The sequence below is a fragment of the Xiphias gladius genome, chromosome 3, assembly GCF_016859285.1.
Source record: "Xiphias gladius isolate SHS-SW01 ecotype Sanya breed wild chromosome 3, ASM1685928v1, whole genome shotgun sequence".
NCBI lineage: Eukaryota > Metazoa > Chordata > Actinopteri > Istiophoriformes > Xiphiidae > Xiphias > Xiphias gladius.
In genome coordinates, this window is record NC_053402.1 from 19,325,697 (window position 1) to 19,348,003 (window position 22,307).

The following is a 22,307-nucleotide window of genomic DNA, read 5'->3' on the forward strand; positions in this document are numbered from 1 at the left end:
GTTAAACAATATCCCTGCCTGCCAATGTCCCGGATTCTTGCTTTAATGTGCTCTTCCTCTCGAGGTCGGCAGTGAGCCAGTTCAGCTCGGCCGTAGCCAGTAAGGAGAAAGCGGGGCTCTCCCGGCAGGGTCCCGCTTTGGTGGTGGCTCTTGGCTGGATGGACCATTTCCCATAAAGAAAATCCTGCTGCTGCATGGAGCCAAGGAATGCCAGAAATGTTCATAACTGGCCTCCTTCCTTTTTTCAAACCTCGTCCTTTATGCCTCTCTTCCCTCCTATCCTCCTTATGGGTTTTTTTTTTTTTTTTTTTCTCAGTGGGAGGTGGTATTGTTTCCATATTGCAGGACACACACTCACAGACACACATAAACATACGGGGTTATTGAAGTGGTTGATGAAGTGCTGTTTCTCAGAAGGACTCTCAGGATAAGTTCATGTGTCTTTGATATTTAAGGTGACCATTAGAGGATGATTTAAGACAGATGTAGAGACAGTTCATGCTGTCTCCTGACTGGTAAGTGCACTTCAAAATCTGGCTTTGTAGCAAAAGAGCACTTGACTCTTACAGATCCAAACAAATACAAAGAGCCGACCAAATCTTACCGTGACATCCAGATAACCTGCTCTAAACAATCCATGTGGATTGAAACACAGGTCTGGCCTAATGGTTTCTGAACAACAACTATTACTTTTAAACACCACAATGAGGCGCATTATGTTGCAGAATCCATTTGTCTCTCTTGAGTCTGTGTAACGACAGTCAAAAAGATAACATTGATATTACAAACACGGATTTTCCATCCACTACACAAAACCTAGGCCGATGTTTTTGCTGTAGGCACTCAGCAGTTGTTTCACCTCACGTTAACCAGCCGCACATCCTGTCATCGCTTCCAGCTGTCACACTTTGATCCCTTGAGGTTCATAAAAATCCAGAAGTGGGATTTCAGAATGTAAACCTCTTGGGAAGCTGGAAAGTCTACAGTCTACCCTGTAAAGGTCAAAACTATCAGTTATATAACCAGAGATTGTTTGACAGCGGGGTGATATTTTGACTGCGAATTTTTCCATCTATTTGCCAATGACAGCTTAGGAACATGCTACAAAAAATGGTGTCATGACTGTTATCAAATATTTGTTTATGTAAAGCACTTTTTCTTTGTCATAGTCAAATATTTTTTTATCTGGCGGGATGAGGAGAATGTCCAGAGGAGCAAATAAAATAGTTCATTGAAAATGAAAATTCAAGTCCTATTAAGTATCGCACAGAGTCAGATGGTACTCAAAATACCACAAATAAGTAGAAAGTACAACAGCAGCAGCACAAAGTACTACAAGTAAGAATTTTTCTAAGAATACGAGAACTTGCAACAACCTGTTTCCTGTCTCCAACCATCTTTTTTGTCCTTTTTTGTTCATCTACTGGTTCGAGGCATGTTGGGTACTATTTGTTAAAACCATGGCACTTTTGTGGTGCTCTGAGATACTTGTTGTACTTTGTGGCCTTGTGTGTGGCACCTCGGAGCTAACGCTTTGACCGTTTCTTGATACCTGAACTGGAATGCAAGTGTCTTTGTGTCCTAACCACTTACACATAGGGGCCGGTACACATATGTACATGATTAGTTGTCCCACTGCCAGGACACCTGCAGCGCAGTGCCCTCGAAGCAGTTTGGGGGGGGGTTTGACGTCTTGCTCAAAAGCACATCAATAGACCATACACACTTCTTGGTTTGGCCAGTGGATTTCAATTAAAAGCTAATTTTCTAGGCCAGCCTGCTGCCTCCACGAATGGCCTATTTCCATCACTAGTAGCACATGAAGGGAGCGTTCCCAGCTCCTCATAGTGTTCCCCTCTGTCTGTCTCCATTCGCCTGACCTCCTGCTCCTGTTGTCTCTCTCTGTCTCCTCTGACTGTCGTGTTTTTTTGCTTTCCCTGTCTCTCTCAATCACACTATCTCCAGATCTCTTTCGGTGCAACGGTTTTCTCAGGAGTAGTTCCCCTCGCACCTTACATAATGGGAAAAATTCCTTTACGCTTATGTTCCTGATTATACTGCCGTTATGGAGAGAGTACACTAATGTCAGAGAACTCAAGAAAGTGTGTGTGTGTGTGTGTGTGTGTGTGTGTGTGTGTGTGTGAGTGTGTGTGTGGGGGGGGTCAGAAAAACAACATCTATCTCCCTGGGGTTGGAAAACCTGCAACCTCCAGCAGCCTGCCTTTTCAACATTCATTTTCAACTGTTGTCTTTTCATAAACGTAAGCTCAGGTCACCTTTAAATCATAACCGCATAGGCCGAAGATCTTGTTGATTGTACAATGTATGGCTAATCAAATTATTTTCATTTCATCCTTTTAGTGCGCTCAATTGACGTCCGCAACACACCATTCAGTCACTCCTTCCAAATTAGTTCACTCCTGCTACATTCCAGGTTAAGGGGTTTAGGGGTTGGAACCCTGAAAACCTTCGCAAAGATCTACATAAAGCCTGCAATAAGTTCAAGAACTGCGGCCTGTTGATGGATTTCACTGGCAGGTAGGAGTTGACCTTAAGATAAGACAAGCAAAAATCCTCACAGTTACGCTGGATTCTGTCTCTTAGTCCCAAAATACAGATAAGACGAACCACCGCAAATCAAAGCTTGCTGAAAATTTGCTTTTTAAATGTTGACCGGAACAAAAACGGAGAACATTTCTTTCATTTGTCTCAGAAATGCTTGCAAAAGAAAAACAAAGAGAGAGAGAGAGAGAGAATTTCCAGAATAGACAAAATACTTGTAACCACAGGTAATATGTTTCTCATGGTGGTGCATTCATGGCAGTGAGAGAGGCGAATGCCTTTGGTTAAGCAGAGCTATTTATTCTGTCCGTGGAAACGGTTGAAGAACAACAAAAGCATTCTCAGCAAAGAGTAGCATGACCTGATGCTACTGCCTGTTTTCCTCTGTCTGCGGCTACCATATCCTCCCTCAACATGGGGGCTCTACTGGCTCACATTGTACTCAAGGAGCCACACAATAGGCACACTCAGCTCGGGGAGAACTTTTCAACTCAATAGCTGTGTAAGAAACCCAACCAAAACATGGGACACTGCTAAGTTAATCCTTAAAAGGATCAATTTCACTGCGGTTAAGCTCATGGAAAGAAACAAAAACACTGCCAGTTCTGTTGTTGGGATTTGGAGGACGCAGTGCACACGAATGCCCACTCACATGTACTCAAACTGTAGTTTTTAAACACACACACACACACACACAAACACACACACACACGCTTGCCAGAGTACCCACAGTGAACTCTGTCCGCTGACTCACTACAAACTTCGGAGGGAGTCCAGGTTTTCAGACTGACAGGGAACAGATTTTGGTGGTCTGGATCTTTTCGATCTCTTAATTTTCAACCCATAGCACTCTCATTGTTTACTATGGTACTCGACTAGGGAGTTATTTAGAGCCCATCCACACACACGTACTTACATGGATTCAGACGTGCTCAAATCCAGGGACAGGTTAAGTCTACTGTATTTTGTCCTTCTTCTATCATTCATTACCTCTCTCTTTCTGCATACAAATGCAGTATGTTTATGCTATAATGAAATCACAAGTTAAATGTTGTGCTTAATGTTAAACACAAGGAACTCGTCTTTCAAGCAACATTACGAGGCTTTCTGTCTAATATCAGCGTGGAGCACAAAAATTCTTAAAACCCATCAATTTTCTTTGGAAAGGTGGGAAATAATATCAACATTTGACAGGTAACCGACATATTTTGAAGAACGGTTGAGGATTCAGTACAACAACACGAAAAAGTCTACAGCTTGCCTACATGCCTACAATTTAGCTTATTTTCTTTTTAATTTTTTTAGCTTGTTAGCATTTAAACATTTGCTAATTAGCAATAAACACAAAGTACAACTAAGGCTGGTAAGTTTGAAAGGAATCCGGTCAGAAATCAAAATATGGGACAAATTGAAATTTTTGACCTCATGCAGGTGCCAGATGAAACGACAGAGGATCACCAAGGTTATCACAATGCATCCTGAGGGAAACATGAATGTCTGTAACAAATTTCATGGCAAGCCAACCTCATGGTGGCGCTGGAAGAAAAGTCAGGGGATCCCCAAAGTCAGTAGGACTCATCCTCTGGAGACCACAACTTTGTGTAAAAACTCACATGTACTCGAGCATTACTCAGACTGGAGAAGTACTTGCCTTTGTCAGGCAGCTCCCGCTTTTTATAGTGTTGGCAGGCTGAGCTGCCCTTTGTCAATTTGTCAGCATTAGGAGTTCTGTGGTTGTGACTGAAGTCTTTGAAATGAAGACAGAAGCAAACATCTTGTGGAACTCGCTGTCTCCAGGAATATTTTTCAGGGTTTCCTGGAGTCTGGAACGATTAATTAGTCAAAAGGTCAGCTGTCACATCTTTTTATATGATTGTCACTTGTTTTTCTCTTTCTCCTCCTGTTCCTCCTGGTCCCTGGCTTTTTGTGTTATGCAACTTTTCTTGCACAGGGGCATGGAGATGCGTGCATGGTAGCGTGTGCGCGCGTGCGTGTGTGTTGAATATTGTCACTGTTGTCAGATTTTCATATTGTCTGAGGCTTCCTGATGTAATCGGCCTAAATCGGTGTGTGAAAAAAGAGCCTGGAAACAATAGCTGGGGGTCAGACAGGTCGTGGAAAAGTGTTTGACGAACAATGTTATCTGGAGACCTGGTAATAAAATTCCAGTGGTGTGTAAAGGTACGAGCCCTTTGAGTAAAGAGAGGCTTCCGCTATCCCAGGCTCACCTGGGCTTTCTATCAGGAGAGCGGAGCGGCTTGTCACTCGTGTCTCCATGAAAAACTTTACCTCCTGTCTGTCAGCCACGATGGTTCCTGATGTGACCACTTGTGGCAGCCTCTTGACAGCATGACAGGCCCTATTGCTGCTGTGCTGCAGGTGGTTGTCAAGAGGGATCAAGACCTAGACGTATCGGTGAGGACAGATTGTCCTCGGCCCTTTTTTTTTTAACCCTGAAAATCAAACAAAACAAACTGCAGCTAAGGCAATCGGATTCTTCGCCACTAGCGGTGTGGTGTCAGTCGGTATCCACCCCCCCTGAAAAAATGTTGGCAGGATTCAGATGAAAGTTTGTACAGACATCCACATTCGCAAGAGGATGGATCCTGAAGACCCCTTGACTTTTCCTCTAGCACCATCATCAGGTCAAAATTTAATGTGGGTGTGTGTGTGAATAAAATCCAGGGTTAATAGTGCAAAGGCATTTTAAACCGGGCTAGCCTGGGGAAAAGTGGGTGTTCCTTGGATCAACCTTTGACCAACCTTTCAACACACTTTCAGGTATTCAGACTCACTGAACAGACATGACGTTCCTCGTGTTCTAAGGCTCTGATCGAAAAGATGAGTTTGTTTAGTCTGTGTTAAAGATGTGGCAATATCATATAAAAGACACAATATTCATAATGATTTTTTCCATAACAACTGTAGGGAGGCATGAGCTAGTGATGGAGATACGAGATACGATCGAGAAAATTTTTATTATTTGTTTGTCCCGAAGTCTAGCACTGAGCATGAAAGTGTGTGCGGAAAACAGAAAAAGGACAAGAGAACAACAGTGGTATTCCACAGCTGCAGAGTGCACAGTACCTTAGGGAAGAAAACCTTCTCATGAGTATCTCATCCCACAGGGATGCGTAAGATGTGAGAACTCCGCCAGCAAGAATACAGTGAATGCATATTTTATGCAGATTCATGAAACACACTGTAGTTTGGGCTCTTAGGGCTCTTCTGGTCAGTCACAGAACAAACGGGATCGCTATTTCACATACAGTGAGGTATGGATTGCTGTTTGGAGACCATGATGTAGAAAACTGACTTTGTAAAGCGAGATCTGCAGGTGTAGCTGTTTCTGCTTGTACAGCATCATGAACCCTGTTTTCTGTGCCTGGCTCGAGACGACACCAAGGCCTGTGGCAGTAGAACAGCTGCAAAAGCATCTCTGTTATCCCCCCCCCCCAAAAAAAAAAAAAAAATCTAGTATAACCTTAAGAGAAACTCGAGAAACATCCCTCGAGACAGTTTCTGCCAAACTAAAGTGCACTTAATGTTTGCCTTAGATAAAGGAGCAAAATAATAAGATCAATCTCATTGGTGTTTGTGCTTTGAAACTGCAGAGTAAATGTCCCTGCAAGTGTAAACACAGCAGGATTTCTGGGACTCTTATGCAAGCTTGCTCTCACCCCTGGTTATACATGACATGCTGGGAAATATCAAATTAAATGAGCTTGTTTAAAAAAAATTGTAGGATAAATAGAGAGCACTATTATTATTCTGGGCTGGGCTGTTGTGGCTAGGAGCAGATGCCCCCCCCCCCACAATCCAGGAAAGAGAACGTGATGTTCCTCGTCGCAGAGCAGCTGAAGGTTTTTTTAGTCAGTCCTCCCATGGTGCCAGTAGGATGAGACGCTGTTTTAGACTTTGTGTTGGCTGTGACGCCACTTATATGTTACACTTTTATTTTCTTCACGAGCTGAATTAAAGTGGTGGAAATTAACGAAGTACGTTTACTCAATGCCCGTACTTAAGTACAATTTTGAGGTACTTTGCCTGTGTATTTCCATTTTTTCCTACTTTATACTCGTGCTCCACTACATTTATTTAACTTTACTAGTTACTTTGCAAATTCTGATTATTTATACAAAATACAATCAACAAATAAGTTATGATGAACTATTGTAGGATAAGATAAAGACTTTGTAATCCCCAGGGAGGGAATTCACAAGCTACCCAGAAGAATATGAAGTTATTAATATGAGTTCCACATTTACCAGTTGCATGATGAGTACCTTTACTTTTGGTACTTTATTTCTACTTATTTTTGTAAGTAAAATTTGAGTATAAGTTCCGAGTAGTCCTTCCATCACTGCTGAATTATAAAAATGCAATATTGTGTAAATCTGATTGTTTCCTGCTGCTTTTGACAGGACCGAGAAACTCAAAGAAACCCCTTTCAAAATGGGTGGAGACTCAAATGGATACCTCTGTTTGGACATTTTAACATAATTACCTGGAGACGGCAAGACTGAGCGAACCCAGGCAATTACACAGTAAGTGACATGTTAAAGAAAAGGACCATTATGCGCAAAATACATCTACTTGAAATGTAGTCAGCGCTCCTACAGGTCATTTCCTTTTAGCTTGCCAAATAAAGCTCCAATATCCCGTTTCGGGTGCAAAGTTCAGCAGCAGAGCAGTTAATCAAATTAATTCATCTGTTAAAGAAAAACTGTAGGTGCTTTTATTACATCTGCTAACATACATTTCTCATGGACCACTGCCACACGCAGCCTATTCAACAGCACCACCAAGAGGAGCGATAGCTTAGTGAAATACCTGATCCTGAAACCCACCGTGTAGAGATAACAGCAGCTGACCCACTCTCACTAACACCTGCAGTATTTTGTTGTGCCATGTTGGCGAGGAGTTGATCTGACTGTGGTAATTTTTCTTTAATTTTGGGGCGTTTTTTATTTTATTTATGTGCGTAATATAATGACTTTTAGCTACAAATGAATACCAGTGTATGTATATGGGATGCAAATTGATTTGTTTCAAGTAATTTCTAAAATCAAGGTACGTTTTTCATAATTCTTATGCTGCAATGAGCTTTATTCTTTCCTGTTTCAAGCTACAGACTCTTATATTTTTAAACAAGAGTTGATTTAAATACAAAAGAAAGAAAAACATCTTTAGTGACAGTAACAGAAGGACTCAATTATATATAAAATATATATTAAATAACACTATCAAAGAGGCCAATAGCTATATATACTTCTACTATTGACACTTTAAGACATTTTGCTTATTTTTTTATAGTATGGTATTACTACTTTTACTGAAGTAAAGACTTTGGCTTTTTCCACCACTGTTGCAGAAAGTACATCAGAGAAAAAAAATAGACAAAACCACAACTTAAACCAGCTCTTTCCACTTTATTGACAAAAGAGCTGCACAATTAATGTGGGTGCTCATCCATTTCCGAGGAATTAATTCTATTTGAACATGTCTGCTGTATGATGTTCTTCCCTTCTAAGTGTGAGGAAAACAGTTTAAACTTTAAACATATAAAGTGAATCAGCATAAGGAACAAAAACTCAGCAATATTGACAATGTCAAAACATTTTAGCATGTTTGTTACAGAACATCCACCTACTATCCACCTACGGATTCCCCTTCATTCTCTCCATGTAGATTGACAGAACAGAGCACTCAACACAGGGGGCATCTATAGAAATGTTAGAGCACAACGCAAGATCAAACAGTCAGTTCATCTTCATTTCCAAAGAGCTGACTGACATCCTGATGTAGGTTAAACTGTATTCCCTTTAGACCTTTATAGCTCTATGTGAGAGGTCAGTGTGCAGTGTAATAGAGATGTCTGCGTACGCAACGTGGGCGTGTGGTTCTGAAATAAACAGATGAGCTGATGTTGCTGAAGAATAATGCCAATACGAAGAGAAATCGGCAATCTGGATACAACAATGTGGAAAAGACTTCTATCGCATTACTCTGAATAAGCATTTATCAGCATCATCGGTCAAGAAATTTACATTTAGATTTGTTTATAACGATCGGTATTGCAACACTCCCACATAGGAAAAATGCAGGTTTTATGAAGAATTTTGCATAAATAATATTAAACTAAATAAAACACAGGTAAAACAAAATGACTTCACCGAGACAAGACACATAACAGATTATAGTTAACTCTATTTTTCTCTGGAATGGATGAATGAACAGTAATTTCTGAGTAGATGTTCCAGATTTAGATACTGATTCTGAAAACGATGAGAAGTTCGAAACAAATGGCAGCCTGACAGATAATCTTGGGCCACTCGTGAAGTCGTGGTAACACCCAGGATATCGGAAACTGCCCCACTCAAAAGTCACTATTCAACACCATGAGTGACATTAATAGAAGAAGAAGAAGAAGAAGAAGAGATGTCAGATCTCAGTCTTCAAGTCTCCCATCCAAGATGCTTTCGAAGGTGAAGGGGAGGAACTTGAAGCCCTGGCCGGAGTAAAACTTGTTTTGGAATTCCACCCTGCAAAGAAAACGAAGACCCAATCAAAAAACAGCGACCGGGAAGCGTCTTACACAATAACACAGTCGGGCACATGGCGATGATGACTGTCAGGTTTGGTAATGCTGAGCAGAGCAGTCGTGGCTGATGACCCCTGTTCTTCATTCCACGGTCTGCACCCACCTGCACCCGCTGATGTCTACATCTCTGCTCCTGGACCCGGTCCTAGGGCCAGTTACCTAAGACCTCTTCCCTTCTGGAAAATGATCAGGCTCTATTTTTAAAAGGCCAATGCTAAGAGATGGCTGGATGACCTTTTAACGGAGGATCCACAAATACCTCCATAGTCTGTCTGTACTGTACATAACTTCCTGCAGATTTCCTAGCAAACGTGCTCAGATGGTACCATGGTTAAAAATGAAATCAAAAAGGATACCAAGACATTTTGACTTGGAGGTATCTTCAAGTACATTTGCTGGTCAAGGTCTCCATGATATCTCAGCAACAGCAATATTCTCTAGAGAGACGAGCACCTAAAGGTTGCGGAGGTCAACAAGCATGTCCTCGGAGTACTGAAAACTAAAGTTTTGTACACCTCTACTTTGGCAAACAGACCTGGGAAATCACGTGATTACATTCAGTAGTCACAAGACTTCAAAGAATAACCTGGAATAAAATATTATGATTTTATTACAAGCTTCCCTGAGCTGAGAATTGCACCTGACTGTCTCAGGTGTCCAATTGTCTCATTCATTGAAAGCTGAGTCATCCAGTATTCCTGTATAAAAGGAAAATTACAGTGGCTCCAGCTAAAAAAAAAAAAAAAGCTGTAGCCTGCAGATGGAGCTATAGCTCCTGTGGTTTGCAGTGCTTGCAGTTATTTGGCTGCAGAGTCCTCATCTGTAACATATTTTGTTATGATCAATTTTTAATATACTGTGACACCAATTTTTTAACCAGTAAAACGTGAACATTGTTATTAGCTTAGCAAAGTTAATATTAAGGCAAGGGAAAAAAAAACAAAGTAAACGCAATACACACATACAAGAACAAATGCAATATTCAACTTACCAGTGCAGTCGCAGTGCATGCAGGAAGGCTGACAGGCCCTCCATTATGAGGAGAATGGCAACTGTGAGTACAGCAAAGAAGTAAAAGACTATGGCCAGAAGGAGGAAGCCTCCAAGGCTGCTGGTAGAAAGGCCAATGTGCATCACCATGGACCACAGCACCTCTGACAACTCTGTGCATGGGACAAAGAAAGCACACAGATTGCACTGCTGAGGTGAACTTGAGGGTGCATGCATTTCAGTCGGATGTAGATAAGGGTTCATTTCTCCTAATAAATGTGTGTGAATTGCTGCTTTAGTTTACGGATGTCAGACTTTGAGGATAAAGGCTGTGACTTACGTGCATGAGCCAGACTGAGGGCCCAAAGCCTCAGATAGGAAGCAGTGTTTGAGATACAGCCCAGGCAGTACTCTATGGTATGGATTGCTTGATGCACTGCCACATCCGCAAAGTTAAACTGTGGGACGGAGACATAACATCAAAACGTAACAGCATGTCAGCATGAAACCCTAGAAAACAACATCTCTACCACAGGCCCTGAGGTCAACATAAAGAGGTGTCTGGTTCATTGTGTGTGAATGATTATTCAGGTGATTGATAGGAAAGCCATTTGCCACTGTAGATCAACAGACCCCCCCGAATTAAAAGAGGCACCATTGTCTTATGACCCTGTGAACCCAAAGAATCAGCTGCTCTCTGCTGATGCCTCATGCACATGACCCAGACTCTAAGGAAGCACTGGCCTAATGCCGCCCGCTGCTTGAGGAATCCCTGCAACCCATGTTTCAACAAGTGACTCCTGGAACACACTGACCACACACACACACCGACTAACACACACACACAGACACAGACACAGACACTGACACAGCTAAGTGCAGCAGGCAATGGTTGACAGCATGTGTAGACAACAAAGCAAAGGGCAGAAGGAGACAGAACTGCTGGACATGCACTTTGACAGGAGGGGATAGTTTGCAGGGTGGAGGTGGAACATTAGCTGCCGTCCTACCTCTTCCTCCTCGCAGGCCTTGAAAGCAGTTGACAAAAGGCAACTCTTGGTTATTGACAGCGCACACACAGATGGACAGACAGACAGACACCAGTAAACAGGAAAGTAATGAGAGAAAGCAGTTACTCAAAACAAAACAAAAAAACAAGAGGAACCCAACATTAGAAAATACAACATTCTTCAACATTAAATTATGAAACTGTATCAGTTATTACACCAGTTCAATTTTTAAGAGGTTTGCATAAAACAAGTTGTAACTCATGTTTTTCATGGTAGTGTTTATACTCACAAAATTGTACACAAACATGGATGGATGGAAGAAACACACAGAACTATAAAACCTTTTTTGCAGAACCGGACCTTAATCCATAATTGATGTTTTTCATTGCCACAGTGGTATCGGTTACTGTTTCCAACTGTGTCTGAGTGACTGAATTATTTAAGGATGTGAGTTGATCCTATAACCTGTGTAACCTGCTGGCTGCTACTCCAGCTTTGCGGGCAAGCAGGAGAAAAATGCGATCACCCGGCAGACAGTGTTACTGATGAGGACATGTCTCTTTTACCTCAGGTTCTTCCTCACAGCTCTGTGAGAGCTGGTCATGCTGGATGATTTCAGCCTCATCCTCAGTGGGGCCGTTGCCCACCCTGATCCCTCCAAAGTTCTGTGTACCCTGCGACACAACATAGGTTAAAAAAAAAAAAAAAATTTAAAAAGTATAAATGATCACTTACTGTGCTTATAATTGTATTAAAATACTTTATTCCATAGACTGATAGCGGCTAGAGGTCTGTTTCATCTTACCAAATTTTTCCGCCACAAGTACTGTCTCCGTAGAATCAGGGTTTTCACTACTAACATACAGGGAACACATGCCAAGGCCACGATCACCAAGAGTGACTGTACACCCATCTACACATCCAACGGAAAGAGAGAAAAACACAAAAGAAGGACGGTTATCTTTCTGTGGTTCATCTGGGGAGAAAAGGATGGATGGATGTCACTAACAAATGTATCTGACCTGTCCTCTGTAGAGAGGTTTGTTACTGGGGTCGTTGTAGTTGAACAGGAACATGTTAATAAAAGCAATGAGGAGACTGGGAGCATCCCTGGAGGTGCGTGCATCGTATGCGACCCACTTATAGAATATCAGAATGACTAGGTAGCCAAACAAAGTGGACATGAAGACAATCTCTGGAATAAATCCCAGGTAGATATTCAGTGGCTTCTGGAAATACCTGCAGAGAACCACACGCAGCCAACGTGTCACCACAGCAATTACGCGCAAATTTGAAGGGCAACGAAAAACAGCCAGAAAGTATAGATGGGGATGAAAATCTCACAGGTGGTTGAAGAGACTGAGTGTGACTCCAAACAGCATGTGGATGACTCCCAGGATAACAGACATCTTCATCTTGAAGGAGTTCAGGAATGTTAGCTTGTTGGTGGCAATGTTCCATATCTGGGAGGCAATATGATCAAGTTACATAAAATAGCAAGTTTATATGTTAGCACTGCCATTAATTGTTCCACTTAGGCAACAAACCTTAATGGATGTTTAACTAATATATCATAACTTGCAACGTCTTGTCTTTTAACGAGCAACAACTCTGATAGTTTGTACTTAGAATTATCTGAATACAGATCATAAAGAAAAATATTCACCGGATCGATGCCAATGGGGTAGGGCCCTTTAAACACTCCATCTATTGTTGGGTCCAACTGCAAAACTCGATTGCCATCAAGCGTTTCAAACCTGAACAGATGACAACACAAATCAATTTTCTGACTTGAATTACTGCACACCCACAGCAGCCCAATCATTGGGTTAAAGCTCCAGTCAGTCATTACCAGTGACACTTACGTCCAGTTGCCTCCCACTCGAGTGTCAAACATAGGCCTGACACTCCAGCCAGAGCCAAAAACGTTGAGGGACTTGGAGAAGCAGTCGTTATAAATGATGCCCGTGTAGATTGAGAAGATTCCCATCAGCAGGATTATGTAGCGCCCCGCAAACACCATGCTGAACATCTGCCCCAAAAAAACTTAATTAATTTAAATCTCAAAAAACTGAACATAGATCTCTAAGCAGGATAAATTGAAAGCAAAAGGGTTTCTAAAAGGCTCCATCGCTGCAATTATGAGCATAAATCCACAGAAGCACTAGGTCCTTGACAGCTCAGGGGCTGGTTTATCACTAGTAAGGATGGTGTAGGACTGATGAGATGGCAACGGCAGTGATGGGATCCGTACCTCATTTTCGTTCTTCTGGGCAATCAGCCTGCTCTCTCTCAACACAAGGTAAAGGGCAGCACAGGTCATGAGCACCCCGTGGCCCATGTCACCAAACATGACCGCAAATAGGAAAGGGAAGGTGATAATGGTGTATGGCGCTGGAGACAAGAAGGCAGGGAGGCTCACGTGAAAAGAAGGTTGTGTGACAAGGGAAACAAATGAGCGATGCATATCATGAAACACATTATCACCTTGCCCCGACAAGGAAATAATGGGTGAGGCAGCAGCTGATTCGCCAGCTGGGTAAACAGACTTTTTTCTTAACAAGAGGTTCAACTGCCTTAGAAGGTAAAGGATAACACGGATGATCTAGGTAGAGACAGACAGAGATTTTGCAATGAACAGGGAAAGGTGTGGGACATGCTTACCAGGATTAATCTCACGGTAGCTGCCGATACCATAGGCATCCACAATGTTTTGAAAGCCTGAGGTGAACTTGTTTGTCTTGTTATAGGTGGGTGGGGTCTGCTTGGTCTGCATCCTGTTGAGGATGGAAGGCACAGTGGAGCCACTCTTCTCCTAAAGTGCAGGAAACAACGTCATGCTAGACATGATTATGTCAGACATTAGCTTTATTTCCGCAGACATGGATTACTGGAATATTTCTGAATTGACACCACTTCCTACTTTAAAATCGGATTTTAATACACTAAAAGATTATCTTAGCTGAGGTCACACAGCCTGCCAGGACAGCTTTGTAAAAAGGGGGAAGAAGATGACGATGCAACTGCCTGGTAGGGAACGTTACAGGTTTGCAACCAACACTCAATTCAGCATTTGGCTTTGATCACTGCAGTGAGAGCTTTTGAACAGCCTTGACTTTTAATCTCCTCCAGTTGTTGTGGACGCAGTTAAATAAATATACCTTAATCTGTAGTGAGTATACTGATATTTGAGTAAAGAATTTGCACTGATTTAGTTGAGACCTGTTGGTTTCAATCTAATTCTGCTACTTTCAACATATGACCAGGTAAACACAAACCAGTCCGCCAGTCTAGTGGATAGTTTCTACTAAACATAACACGCGTACTGCTCAGGTACTCACCGTCCCCCTGCGGAGGGCGAACTGGATGGAATCCAGGTCAGAGACGGGACACCACACCTCAGCGATTAGACACTTCTGAGTGACATCAATGTTGCAGAGGTTGAGGGTGTGGTAGATGGCCTTCATCTTCCTCACCTTGATGAACCACACTCTGACTGTCTTGGCTGCAGCCTGCAAGACCCTCTGCCTGTGATCCTCTGTCTGGTTCAGCACCTTTGGAGACAGACGAGAGTAGAGGTGGTCGTGGTCAGAAAAAAATCTTTTACATGCTTGTACTATAAGCGACATTCATGCTTTGATTTTTTGGCCTATTTTGTGATCTGTCTTATGTGGTTTCGTCTTTAACTCATGTTATTGCTGCCTATCTTGGCTAGGACACTCTTGAAAAAGAGATTGAGTTATTATTAATAATTACAAATGTTCAATGACATTTACCGTCTATAAATCTATCTAAATAAAGTCACAGCTGTGTGGATTATAACCAGAAAGGGCTATGATAACAAAAAAAAACTAAAACTAGAAAGGGTTTACATTTACTGGCCTGATTAGTGAGCAGTAACTCATATGTTAAAGAGGAGCAGGCCGACTAATCCTTTAGGTTTGCCCATAAGAGATATAGGATGTTCCCAGGTATGGCGCTGTATGAGTCACATTTTAAGCCGAGTCCCATGATCAGCAAATGGCAGGATATTTAAACTCTGCGCTGTCTGCATACAGGCACAGTCTCGCCTGCTGTCGAGAGGTTTAATGGCACACACATAGCTGATTGCTGGCCAAAAAGGCTTGACATTCTTCATCCTGCGTGCCATTCTGTCGTTCTGCTCTCATGCCCACGTAGCGACAAGCATAACACTGCATCCACAAACACTAAGATACACATTCCCCAGCGATACAGAGCCGTGAGAGGGCATCAATCGATTTTTCATACAGGCGGCATGCTAAATATCAAGTATCGTTCTCACACAAGCTGTTACTGTGGCTGCTACGGTCAGTTATCTTACAATATTTGAGTATATCACACTTGACCAAAACTGACCCAACTGGCTGACTGAGTGAAGTAGCATGTGTGGGACTATAGCCCAGGCTGCAGGGAGTACAACAAATTGCGATCTCTCTGATATGCGAGTCTGTGTGACATGACGTAAAATACTCATGTTGCGCGCGTTCGTTACATGACAAAGATACAAGAAGGTTCTTGTTTGCAAAGCTAAAGGGAGGAGGGAAACACTTGGAGTACTCTACCTTGCACTAGATAACAAGTCACAAGGGAGGAATTCAACACTGCAGGCAATTACAACAGTGTAGTTTCTGTGCCAAGATCCCTCCTGTTGGAGGACATTTCTTGGTCTAAATATCCAACTGCAATTAAACTACACTCTGTATCCTGCGTGGGTTGGAGCTAGACAGTTGACATTTTGATCAGCAGCTGCAAAAGTTTACCGAGCCATTACTTCCCTAACTAAAAGAGCAGGGTGGCAGAAATCAGTGTTAACAAGAGAGGACTGCAGCTCAAATGAGTGGAAGCCAGTATCTATTGGGGGTGGTCTTGTATGTCTGCGTGTTGGAAGATGTGGTGATTTCCAAAGCCATTCAACTAGGGAAAAACTGAGAAAGGAGGAGATTTATCAACGCACTACTGGCAAATTTACAGTGCACTGTGTCTGTCAAGAGGGTGACTGAAGAGAGGTCTTCCTGATGTTTTAAAAACGGCCAATTTAGAGGCCCACAAATCTTATAATGTAAAATTTTCTATAAGATTTCATTTGTGCGACCTAAATTAAATTAATTTACTGCTTACAAGACGCATATCTGGCTTAGACGCTGGGCTGGGCGCGAAATGCGAGTAGCAGATGTGTTCCTGTCTTCATGAAATTTCCTCTACTCACACTTTCCAATGAAGAAAATCTTGCTGACTCAGGGGAAGCAAAAGAGAGAAGCAACCATTTCAAGTATGTTTTTGTGCAAATTGGTGTGAGTCAACAGTACTTGGGTGTTTTCCCTGTCAGTGTACTTACCATTTGCAGGTCTTCAATGCGAGCATTCACTCCTGCTAGCATCTCTTTCCTCTCCTGGGGTGTTTCTGGACACGGGTACAAGGTTGCTCTGAACCTGAGGACAGATGATGAAATACAGGTAAGGATCTGCTGGCCAAAAACACTTGATAAATTGTACAGATGTTGCCGATTCACTTACCCCTCACAGATCTTCTTGACTCTATTCTTCAGCTGGTCTCCCTGGAAGAAGATGATGAAGACAGACTTGTGGACCTGGTCGCCCTGTGGAAACGTCACACAGTTAGGACTTTGGTAGAACACTGAAGCAAGGATTACATCCGACCACACTTAGAGACTACGAAACATTTTGTTTATTAACAGTTCTGACCGTGGTGGGGTCCTCCAGAGGATCTTCAATGTCTGCCTGCCTCAGAAACACATTTCCTCTGCAAACTCTCCACAGCATCCTCTCAAATGTGGGGATACGTTCTCTGCCAATGACTCCAGCTACAAATCTATAATAAATTGACATGTTCTGTCACTGTTTTTACTAGTTACCTAGGCTGGTATGGATAGGACTTCCACGAAATGCCCTTAAAATATAGAAAAAAATGAAAAAGAATGTAGGCGCTTTGTATACAATGTAGAAGCTAAAAGTAACGATTCTCAAACACTCACTGCAGTGTCACCAATTTCCCAGCCTCGACAGCAAAACAGTTACTGCACTTTAAAGATTTGACACTGATAAATATTTATTAATATTATTACATATCTATTTTATTTTGTTCACAGATGGCCAAAGTGCACAGAATGGAAGTCTCCATGAAGAGCTTAATCCTTTTTATTAGGAAAGACCACTAAAACTGACTCACCCCAGTCTGAGAGGAGCCCCTCTGCTAACCTCATTGGGATCCAGGGGGGTGGATGAATCCTCCAGTAAGCTGGGGTCCTCCATCTGGATGAGAGTCAGTTAACAAATCATCAGTTACAATGGCAAAATCATCAGTACTGCCACAGCATTACACGGACACACGTACTTGTGAACAGTGGTTACAAAACTTCTCAGACATTTTATTTACGTGAATGTTATGAGATTTGGACAGAAGGAAGATAAAGACCCAGGGCCACAGTTTGTTCCAAGCATAGACAGCGACCTTCACCAGTTAATGGCTGAACAGCTGTGTGTTTGGCTAAATGATTCACCTCAATCAAAGTTCATAACAACTCGTAAAAGATCACTTAACACTGTAAGTCAATGCAGGTTTGCTTGTGAAGGCAATGAAGTGGAATTGATGCTGGGCAAAGGTGGAAGGACAAGGATTTTGCACTGGAAAATGACCAGTGTACACAGAACTAAACCTAAGCAAAGTACTACATAGCAGTGGGATTTACAGCATAATACAGTAATGTGAATAGATGATATAAATGGACGTTGGATGGTCGTTTGATTAACTATTAACAGTGCAGACACTGACAAATCAAGCGCCAATAAGTGTTCCTTTATGTTTTTGTGTGTGTGTGTGTGTGTGTGTGTGTGTGTGTGTGTGTGTGTGTGTGTGTGTGTGTGTGTTTGCATGTTTGGGTAGGTGACCAGTGCAGACATCTTTATCAGCAGAATCTGTATTAACCAATGTAGAGCTAAAACGACTGAGTTAAGGCTGCTAATGGTTTTACCCATAAATATAAACAACTACAAAAATAAAAGTCTCAGTCCTTTTCCAGGATACCACAATTTTAGTTAAATAAAAGACCTAACATAAACTGTTTTGCAAGGTGACGATGAAGCTGACCTCATCAAAAAACTGTTGCGTGCGACGCAGAATGTGCTTGAGCTCAGTCAGTTCCAGGAAGTTCTTCTTTAGGGCTTCTTGGTTAGTGTTTATTTCCTTCAGCTCATTCTCAAGCTTCTCAAATGTGGCCTGTAGAGAGAGACACAGAGAAGTCAGCAGAGGGAGGCAATAGATGGTAGGGCTCAATGTTACTATTTAAGAGAGAGAGAGCGAGCAGTCACCTCCAGGTCGATCATGTCCCTTGGGAAGGGGACTTCAGGGTTTTCTCCTGTGTCAACTATTGGGATGTTCGCCTTCTTTATTTCTTTCTCCACAAATCCTGCAAGCGAGAAGTAACAAGGTAAAAAGAGGGTTACATGTGTGCATCCAATTGTTTTGCGCCGGATAAAGACCTGCCCCCTCCTTAAAAGCGTAGGGGGGGCTAAGCTTAGGTGCCTGCCTCTGTTTGTAGGAGCCTTTTTCAAAGGGTGGATACTAAATAAACAAGGATTGTTTTGGGTTAGGAAACATGGGTTGCCGCATTGTTATTTTCCACCCCGGGCTCCTTTAAAGGCAGGGGCAACTCTGGCAAGGTACGTTTAAGCTCACTCACTCAGTTTGCGATCCATCTCTTCACATCGTCGTACTTCATTGACAAACTTTCGCTGGAACACGTTCACATCAGGATTTAGCTGCAAAACAAAAACAACAACAAAAAAACAAAAAAAAAAAAAAAAAGGTAAAAGACCATAATAGAGGTTCAAGCGAAACAATATGGACTCTCATGTTTGCCAAGACATGACTAAGATAAAAATCGTGCATCAGTAATATTTGTACAATCAGAATGGGTGCCAAACCAAGTATACACACTTATATCAGCAACCTAAAGTGCTCCAAAACCTATAATTAAATGATGTGAACCATAAACTGTTTTCAGAAGGGTAAAAAAAAAACATAAGTTCCTCATTATCATTAGAAAATATTATAAATTTTTTAAACAAGTGGAGGATGTCAGAGTATAATTTAATCAAATGAATAAGATACCAATGTTGATGCACAGACTACTACTACTCTGTTATAGCCCATCCAAAGCTCAGCTTACTCTAGCACATAGCTTCCCTCAGGGCTTGTCAGGAATGGGCTTTTTCATGCGTGGAATGAGGAGTCAGCTGTGAGCACATGATAAACATGATGCAGAAGGCATGCACTTTCTCAACAGTGTTACTGATGTGGTCGTTCTGAATCACCAGGATAGATGGCAGTGATCACTAATTAACATTTTGTTTTTTGTTTTGTTTTTATTACCTGAGCCTTTACACTGTGGGCACCACCTTTGGAAAGCATGTCTTAGTTGGTAGAAAATGGCAAACAAAAGCAGAATCTGCAGTAAATAAGAGAGGAATCATGATTCAGTGCCCAACAGGTTGGGATAGAGGTGGACTTACATCACGAAACTGCACCATCCCAATCTCTCCCAGTTCACTGACACAACAGTAGGCAGCTTCTGACTGGAGGAAGAGCTGGGCCAGCGTCATCTCCTCACTTCTGAAGAGTTCCCCCATGTTGCTGAAGAATCCGAGCACCTTGCACTCTTAAAATCAAGCACAACCTCTGGAAACTGAACAATGATATTGTCCATTAGTGACATTCAAATACAATATGACCAAACTCGATTTTCAGTTTAAGTTCTACATTCAACACTTTTCTCTGCATAGCATGCTAGTGTCAAAATCACTAATAAGGGAGCCTTTATCAGTTCCATGTTAGTTTAGCACAAGTGTGAGAAGCTGGCATGTGATAACAAGGGAAAACGAAAAAAATATACTAGCTTGCCCCATGCTGATCCCATGATCAGTGCAGGAATGTAGTTATGCTGAAAAGAGTTTGATCTGTAACATTGCAATATAACTGGTAGAATTTTGAGTGGACTGGATTTTTACCGTGGGAGTAGGGCACAAGTTAATGGCCTAATTAGCTAGAATGCAGTTCTTGTGTCTGTCGTTTAGCTAAAACTAAAAAGGTGAAGATTTTCTCAGAATATCCTGCAGCCAAACAGCATAACGTCCTACTGTAAAACGACCACACAGGGCTTATCTGTGGATTACAAGGTAGCATGTGACCTGTAGCTCTAATAAGCCCCAATACATCAACGCACATTTACCGACTTAACGCTCGAAAACAGGTTTGCATAATTGCACCATGAAATCTGACAAAACTACAGAGTTCAAACACTTTGTATTTAGTTCATCGCTAAGCTAACACATTAGACTGCTAGTGTAACTAGCTCAGTTCCCCCGACGACAGCAGCTTCACCTGTCAAAGCTGGAGATGTTAAGAGAGGTAACAGCCACTAATAAACCAGGATGGCACTGCTATTGGTACTTGGACATAGATCCACCAAAACTGTTAACCTCGCACAATGAAAATAACGCAGCAAATCCAGACAGTCATAACTAATTAGCAGACGTTAACTTTAGCATTTAACTTTAGCGGAACAATTATTAGGCAACGGGTGCTAGTCAGATTAGCAAGCGTTAGCCAGTTAAACTTTAATATTAAGAACAAGACAACGTAATACAACAGGATATTAACCGTAGTAATGTTAATCTGAACTTTTCTTGGTATCAAAATGTTAGTTAGCTAACTTAGGTGACAGTTAGTAGCTCACTTTGCAGTTTAATGAGTGGGGGGGGGGGCTAACAAGATAGCTAATGCTAAGTTAGCGCACCTGTTCAATATTTTAACATAGCCAACAGTTAAAACATTAACGCTAGAGTAGTTTAAATCATTTCTAGTCTCAGTGATCTTAATATAACTGTAATTAAGCAATAGTTTTTAACTCAGTGTGCTTACTTATTAGCAGGAGATCCCGTCTCTCCTTTAGCTTTCTGTCTAGGTTTCCTCTTCGCTGTTTGTTGTGGACTGGTTCGTGCTTTGAAGCAGGCAACGCAACTCAGGGGTAGACCTTTCAAAGAGGAAGTGTTGCGGCAAGATGTGTCGATGCCTCCCTCCAACAGGCCAAAATCACATGAACGCCAGCGAGCCTGTTTAGCTGCGAGCGGCGCTGTGTATTCGCAGCGCTAGCCTGCACCCCTGCCTAGCGAATAGGTTTTTTTATTTTGAACGTCTTCACCGGAAGCGGTGGTGTGCTCATTATGTTCGCCTTGACGCCGCCGCGGTTGCTCGTCATCAGTAGTCACGAATGTTCAGCGCCCCCGAGTGGAAGCAATGCGTAAGCACAACCCTGTGGTTGTTATAGTATTAAAGAGCTGTTTTTCTTAACCAGTCAACCCGTTAAGAAAACCAGCTAATCAATATACAGGAGACTCTTTAGTGACCACAGTAATACTGATGTCGTTCCAGGGATGTGACAGGATGATATGAAAAATGACAAAATGTGCAAATATGCGAATAAATAAAATAAAAAAAACCTCAACCAGAAAAACACATTATGTTCACATATTCAAAATCCCTCTCCATGTATTTAGAATCACGAGCGTTCACTGCCCCCTAGTGGTCGCAGCGAGGAACTGCAACAGTACTTTGATCAAATTAGTGTCAGTGCAGAGGTGACGACCTAAACACATTCGCTGAATATTTTCAGAATAAATATAAGGTAACGCCAAAAGGAAGTTACTCACATTAACAATAACCCCTCACCATAATATCTTTTTTTTTTTATGCGCAACTTTTTGGTTCGGTAGTTTGGCAGATTAAGATTCTTGCTCTCCTGAAATTCTATCTCTAGTAAATTACCCAGTGTCTAAATTCCTTTCGTCGCAAACAGAAAAATGAATATTAGGACATAATTTAATCAATATTTTTGACAGAATTCAACAGAACGTGTGTTTTCCAATTCCAAGTAACAACATCGAAATCTGAGTATTACACAGATGTTGTCCTTAATTCGTTCACAACTGGACAACCAGTACGTGTTTTGGTGTGATTCATGGCGCTGTGCAGTCTAGGATAAGTCTAGCCAATTTAATTAAAAAAAAAAAAAAAAAAAATAGTATTTCAGAAGTATTTGCCAGAGG

The 22,307-nt window shown here is 41.9% G+C and overlaps 1 protein-coding gene across 3 annotated transcripts; it reads right to left on the reverse strand.

Annotated features, from left to right (window-relative positions):
• Nucleotides 1-7,974: 7,974 nt before the first annotated feature.
• On the reverse strand, nucleotides 7,975-21,402 carry atp6v0a1a (ATPase H+ transporting V0 subunit a1a). 3 transcript variants are annotated; one of them, XM_040116198.1, is made up of 22 exons: nucleotides 21,124-21,402; nucleotides 19,716-19,888; nucleotides 18,884-18,962; nucleotides 18,513-18,610; nucleotides 18,292-18,420; nucleotides 17,374-17,456; nucleotides 16,890-17,016; nucleotides 16,701-16,783; nucleotides 16,523-16,616; nucleotides 14,508-14,720; nucleotides 13,831-13,981; nucleotides 13,421-13,560; nucleotides 13,032-13,198; nucleotides 12,833-12,923; nucleotides 12,511-12,629; nucleotides 12,189-12,405; nucleotides 11,972-12,079; nucleotides 11,733-11,840; nucleotides 11,167-11,184; nucleotides 10,497-10,614; nucleotides 10,158-10,329; nucleotides 7,975-9,107 (listed from the first exon to the last, which is right to left on the reverse strand). In XM_040116198.1, the coding sequence occupies exons 2-22, from the start codon at nucleotides 19,830-19,832 to the stop codon at nucleotides 9,014-9,016; spliced, it is 2,526 nt and encodes an 841-aa protein (XP_039972132.1). In that variant the 5' UTR covers nucleotides 19,833-19,888; nucleotides 21,124-21,402; the 3' UTR covers nucleotides 7,975-9,013. The 3 variants fall into 3 exon arrangements, with proteins under 3 accessions (XP_039972132.1, XP_039972123.1, XP_039972140.1); XM_040116189.1 differs by having other exon boundaries at nucleotides 11,167-11,211; XM_040116206.1 differs by lacking the exon at nucleotides 11,167-11,184.
• Nucleotides 21,403-22,307: the final 905 nt, after the last annotated feature.

Bases quoted from the DNA above. Each gene is read 5' to 3' on its own strand.
- atp6v0a1a (XM_040116189.1), bottom strand. From the start codon at position 19,832: ATGGGGGAACTCTTCAGAAGTGAGGAGATGACGCTGGCCCAGCTCTTC. The intron at 17,017-17,373 runs GTGAGTCAGTTT...AATTTATTATAG, and splicing joins GGGGCTCCTCTCAGACTGGG to ATTTGTAGCTGGAGTCATTG. The intron at 10,330-10,496 runs GTAAGTCACAGC...TCCCATGCACAG, and splicing joins CCTCAGTCTGGCTCATGCAC to AGTTGTCAGAGGTGCTGTGG.